The sequence below is a fragment of the Galeopterus variegatus genome, unplaced genomic scaffold, assembly GCF_000696425.1.
Source record: "Galeopterus variegatus unplaced genomic scaffold, G_variegatus-3.0.2 Scaffold18777, whole genome shotgun sequence".
In the NCBI taxonomy this organism is placed as follows: domain Eukaryota; kingdom Metazoa; phylum Chordata; class Mammalia; order Dermoptera; family Cynocephalidae; genus Galeopterus; species Galeopterus variegatus.
In genome coordinates, this window is record NW_007744888.1 from 2,630 (window position 1) to 8,671 (window position 6,042).

General features: G+C 32.7%; 1 protein-coding gene across 1 annotated transcript; it reads left to right on the forward strand.

Annotated features, from left to right (window-relative positions):
• Positions 1-985: 985 nt before the first annotated feature.
• On the forward strand, positions 986-5,373 carry LOC103582970 (ribonucleoside-diphosphate reductase subunit M2 B; the record flags this gene model as incomplete). The annotated part of the gene is made up of 3 exons (XM_008564415.1): positions 986-1,090; positions 2,439-2,552; positions 5,156-5,373. Coding segments are annotated over 3 exons (372 nt in total), but the record flags the coding sequence as incomplete, so codon positions are not given.
• Positions 5,374-6,042: the final 669 nt, after the last annotated feature.

The window sequence follows — 6,042 nt, forward strand, 5'->3', positions numbered from 1 at the left end:
AAATAATCTTCGGAATACAACCTTTTATTTGAGGTCTCATGTTTGAATTGTCTTTGGGTTTTTGTTGATTCATTTAGAAAAATCTAACAACTCTGATTTGTAATCCGTTAAAGTGTTTTCCTTTAAGGGATCTGTTCCTCTTCCCATCCTCCCTCCTTGGTTGCTTACAAAATTATTTTTCTTTGTAGTTTAGAAGTGTTAATTGGCTCTACCTTGGTGTCAGTCTCTAACTGTTAATTTTGTTGGGAATTCCATCGTCTTTCTATATCTGACCTCTTTCTCTTTTTTCATTTTGAATTTTTGAAAATTTTCTCCTGTTCTTTTGATTTTCCACTTTATACCATCTAATCTGATTTTTGGAATCCTGACTACGGTAGGTTGAATCTCCTTGGTCTGTTCTCCAGTCACGTAAGATCTATAACATTTATTATATTTGCATAACCATTCTATTTTCAGGTTTATTTTACAAGTTTATTTTCTTCTCTGGTTGAGTTATCTGCAATGTTATTTCTACTTTATATGGTATTCTTCATTCTTTCCATTTTCATTGTGCTGAATTCATTTTTATCGTGAGCTATTCTTATTTGATATAAATGTTGTTTTTGAAATCTCTCTGACATCTGTTCTTTAAATACTACTTATTATTTTTCAATTATTCCTTAATTTTTTGACATTTAAAAAATGATGAATTTTTGTTTCCTTTCCAAAATGCTTTTGGTTATAGATTTTGCTTGTGTAAATTAATTCTTCTTTGATGCTGATGAACTAAGATTTGCTGGCGTCGAAAAATTTTCTTTATAGTTTATTATATCGGCATTTAATGAGATTTGAAGAAAATAAGTTCCTGGCCATATTAATCCCTTTTTTATCTTCCAGATGTTCTATGTTGCATTCCTAGAACCAACGTTATATGTTGCTCGACATATCACTGTGTGCAAGTAGCTGAATACAAGTTCGTTGACAGTGACATTTTTCTTCTATTTAGGGACTTCACTGTGACTTTGCTTGTCTGATGTTTCGATACTTAGTAAATAAGCCTTCAGAAGAAAGGGTCAGGGAGATCATTGTTAATGCTGTTGAAATTGAGCAGGTAAGTAGGGAGGTTTATGCAGTTAGCACATCTGTCTGATGACTCATATGAAATTGTCATTTTGTAGGTCAAAACAAATATCTGAAATTCTGTACGGTCAATCTGACAGTACCAATACATGATGTATTGCAATTATTTAAGCCAGTTTATAATTTGGCATGTAAGTCAGTATTTATTATATATTAAGTTTTTATGTATACTAAAATCTGTTTCAGGTCTGTTTTTCTGTCTCTTTTAATCTATCGGTCAAATTTCTTGCCATTATGAACTATTTTAATTATTGTAGCTTTGTATTTTTAGATTTTTAGCTACTGGAGAGCAGTGATGATTTTTTATTTGTTTTGTATTCTCAGTAACCTAGCAGGGTATGTAGCTCGAAGCATGCACCAAAATATTTATAGAACGAATAAATGATGAATTAATGAATAGTAAAACTTAATTTGTAGCATGTAAAGATTGTTGACTAGAAAGAGTTAGATGTGTTTTTATCATTCTAAAGAACTAATTTAAAAATAAAATTTTTTTAAACTTTTTTTTTTTGAACACTACATAGTTTAACAGGCATAGTTTTCATATTGGGAAGGGGAAAAGGCATAAAATGCATTTTGGTATTTTTAATCATTTTGAGAACTAAATCCAAGTGATTAATGTGTTTTTGTTTTTTCTCTATTAACACACTGTCTTTTAATAGTTGGAGTTCAATCTGTCTCCCAACTCCCAGATCCATTCCTATTTTTTTTCTCATATTCTTTGTTAATTGAGTTTGATCTCTTTTTCAACTCCCTTCCATAGTCATGCTCCCCATGACAATCATCTTTGGTGAATCTTCTTCTAGATATTTCAGATCAAAGCATCTCCCTTCTTCTGTTGAGAAAGCACATTAATTCAGGTCCTATGTGTGCCACTTTTAAAAATCCAGTAATCTGGTAGTTTCCATTTATTTTGGCTCTTTGGGAATGTGAAATAATGTGAATAGTATTACCTCAAACATTTTTTTGTTTGTTTGTTTCTTTTTTTGTGACTGGTAAGGGGATTGCAACCCTTGGCTTGGTGTCGCCCACACCACGCTCAGCCAGTGAGCGCACCGGCCATCCCTATATAGGATCCGAACCCGCGGCGGGAGCGCCGCACTCTCTCGAGTGAGCGACGGGGTCGGCCCTTACCTCAAACATTTTTAAACAAATGAACATCATTTGCCACAATGAAAGAACTTTTCTGCTATACTTTCCTTGAACAAAATCGATGTCTTAGAATATTATTAAAGCTAAAACCCTCTTTCTGTTTGGAAAATGCATACTTATTTAGTGCTCTGTCTTTTTACTTTATTCTGGTTTTGTTTCTATCCCAGGAGTTTTTAACAGAAGCCTTGCCTGTTGGCCTCATTGGAATGAATTGCATTTTGATGAAACAGTACATTGAGTTTGTAGCTGACAGATTATTTGTGGAACTTGGATTCTCAAAAGTAAGGTGTTTAAAAATGTATTACTACTAGTTAATATGTTATAGTCAAGTAAGGCCTCTAAAATCAATTTTAATGAAAGCATTTGTAACACACTATATTCTACTTTTAAGACGTCCATGACAGAGACTTGTTTTGTATGAACAAATTGGTTTGGGAAAATCCTTTGAACCTTAAAATGAAATTCAATAACAGAAGTAGGAGGCTGATAAATATTGGAACCAATAAGCTCAGTAAATTACTTTATAATAATAACATGTATATATTTAATAGAATTATTTTCAAGTAATTGGATTTAATATACATATATATGTTTACCCTTATATAAATCCCCATGTGTCTATATTATAATTTTGGTGTTAATACTTTTTTTTTTTTTTTGTGGCTGGGCAGTACATGGATCTGAACCCTTGACCGTTAGTGTTACAATGCAGGGGCGGGGGGGATTAATATTTTTAAGTGGAGAATAGTTACTAGGAAGACATTAACTGTCATATTTATACTCTTTGAACTTATTGTCTCTATATTATTTCTAACTTTCTTTTTCTTTTTCATGGCTGGCTGGTATGGGGATCCAAACCATTAACCTTGGTGTTATAACACCATGCTGTAACCAGCTGAGCTAACTGACCGGTCTTTTATGTTATTTCTGTCAGAGATAATATACCTGAATTTCATAAAGAGGTGTGGTTTTTATGTAAATTAAGAGATAGAAGCTGCAGCCAGACTACCTAGGTTTGAATCCTGGCTTCACCACTTTCTAGCTATGTGTTTTTTGGCAAGTTGCTTAACCTCTATTTCAGTTTCCTCATCTGTACAATGGAAGTAATAATAATACTTACCACAAAGGATTGTTGATGAGTTGGTACACTTAAACACTTAAAGTAATATCAGACACATAGTAAAGATACACTAGATTGTCACTTTGTACTCCACATATGTGGAACATTCACAGAAATGTTCACATAAGTGGAAATTCATCATGTACTATACAATGGTGATTAAAAATTATAGGTTTTGATTTCTTAGCATGAAAATATAAGTTTAAGTTGTGTTTAATGAGAAGCCTTAGGAAATACATGATGCTGGGGTAATCATTACCTTTCTTGGTAATATGTTTATATTCTGGTAAACACAGAAGTACTTAATGAAAGAGTAAGATGTGGCAAAGGTTTTTTTGCCACCTCTACCCTAGGCAACCACTAACCTAATTTCTGTTTCTACAGATTTGCCTATTTTGTATGTTCCATTTCATGTAAATGGAATATACAATATGTGGTCTTCTGTGACTCTCTTCTTTCCTTAGTATAGTATATTTATGGTTTATTCAGGTTGTAGCATGTATCAATACTTCTTTCCTTTTTATGGCCAAATAATATCCCATCGTATGAATATATCAAATTCTATTTGTCCATTCATCAGTTCATGGGCATTTGGATGTTTCCACTTTTTGGCTATTACGAATAATGTTGCTATGAACATTCACATACAAGTTTTTGTGTGTACATATGTTTTCATGTCTCTTGAGTATATACCTGGGAGTGAAATTTCTGGTTCATATGGTAACTACATGTTTAGTCGTTTGAAGAACTGCCAGACTGTTTTCCAGAATGGCTGCACAATTTTATATTCCCACCAGTATATGAGAGTTCTAATTTCTCCACATTCTTACCAACACTTGTTTTTTCATTTTGTTTTGTTTTGTTTTTTTAATTATAGCCATTCTAGTTGGTTGAAAGTTGTATCTCATTGTGGTCTTGATTTGCACGTCCCTAATGGGTAATGATGTTGAGCATCCTTTCATGTTTATCCACCTTTTGTATATCTTCTTTAAAGAAATGTCTACTGTCTATTCAGATACTCTGCCCATTTTAAAAATTGGGTTATTTGAATATATTCTTATCTGTGATGTTCATATTTACTGTTGGGATACTCCTAAATTCAGAAATCCTCGTTCATTGCCCCTCATGAATTACTGAAAAATCCCATAGTTTCCGTCAAGCTGTATCTCCAAGTTTGCCTTTTGAATTCGGAAGCAGTAAAAAGGCTTCTGGTCAGCCTATGTCCCACTTTTTGTTTGGAGACATTTAATCACTATGGATAGCATTTATTATATCTTCCCTGATCATGGTCCCATACTGTCAACTTGTTGATTATCTATTCTCTTATAAACCAAGAAACATGTTTAGGATGACAGTACGTTGTTGGTAATTTAACATTTTGTATATCATGTATATGTGACTACCTAATAGTAATACCTATGAAAAATGCCTGTCGTTTCTACAGTGTATTTGAGCTCTCAAGCTGTAAGAATATTTTCATTTGGTTGGTATTAAATATTTCATTTCTTGAAAGAATCTTTTTTTCTTTCAATTTCTTAGAATACTACAGATGCTAGGGTAGTTTCTTGAGGTTAGTAAAAGATCTCAATCATCTTAAAATTTGGCAGCCTTGAGTGTCTCCAGGACCTTAGGGAAATAATGAGATCTTATAGGTGACTAAATCAGTGTTGGGAGATCTGAGCTCTGTTTTCATCATCTTTACTCTTCTTGCGGGGTATAATTTGGCTTCTTCAGAATGTCTAGTAACATTTCTTTTCTTTTTAGGTTTTTCAGGCAGAAAATCCATTTGATTTTATGGAAAACATTTCTTTAGAAGGGAAAACAAATTTCTTTGAGAAACGAGTTTCGGAGTATCAGCGTTTTGCAGTTATGGCGGAAACCACAGATAATGTCTTCACCTTGGATGCAGATTTTTAAAACTCTTCCATGTTTTAAAACCCTATAAACCTGTCATTGGTAAATAGCAGTCTGTTTTTTTCTGCTTTTAGTTTTTTTGTTTTTTTAACTTAAAATATCTTCTTTAAGGGGATGAGGGTTTGCTCAAAAGGAAATCGAAAACCAAATTCCAATCAAGTTGAATTTACATAAATATACTCTAATTTTCAGTTTAACAAGAGTGGAACCTAAATGCTTTTGTTTTGTCACTAGAATATAAGATGGCATTATGTAGTGGTGAAGAGCATGGGGTAAGGAATCAGATATGAATTTGAGGTTCTACCCTTACACCTTTGTCTGACGCTTGGCAAGTCAGTTAATCTCTGTAAAAACTCAGTGTATTTATCTTTAAAATGTGTGTAATAGTAGGTCCTAAATTCATAAAGTGGATATGAAGATTAAGATGCAAAAACGAGTGCTTAGCCAATACTAGTACTGTAACCACCATTAATTATTATTATTATTATTATTATTATTGATAGTGTTAATTACAGTGATGATGTGATAAAATGCTCTCATTTCAAAGTAATTTTGATTCTAGATACTAAGATCTAGAGTTAGATCTCTGTATTTTTAATGTTTGAGGAAAGACTGTAAGGATTTACTTTAAAAGATCGTAATTCTCATTATCATGAGAATAACTTGAATTCCTCAGTATGTGGTAAAGAAAAGTTACTTTTTAGCTGCTTTGGGAAGGATACTTATGAAGGAGAATC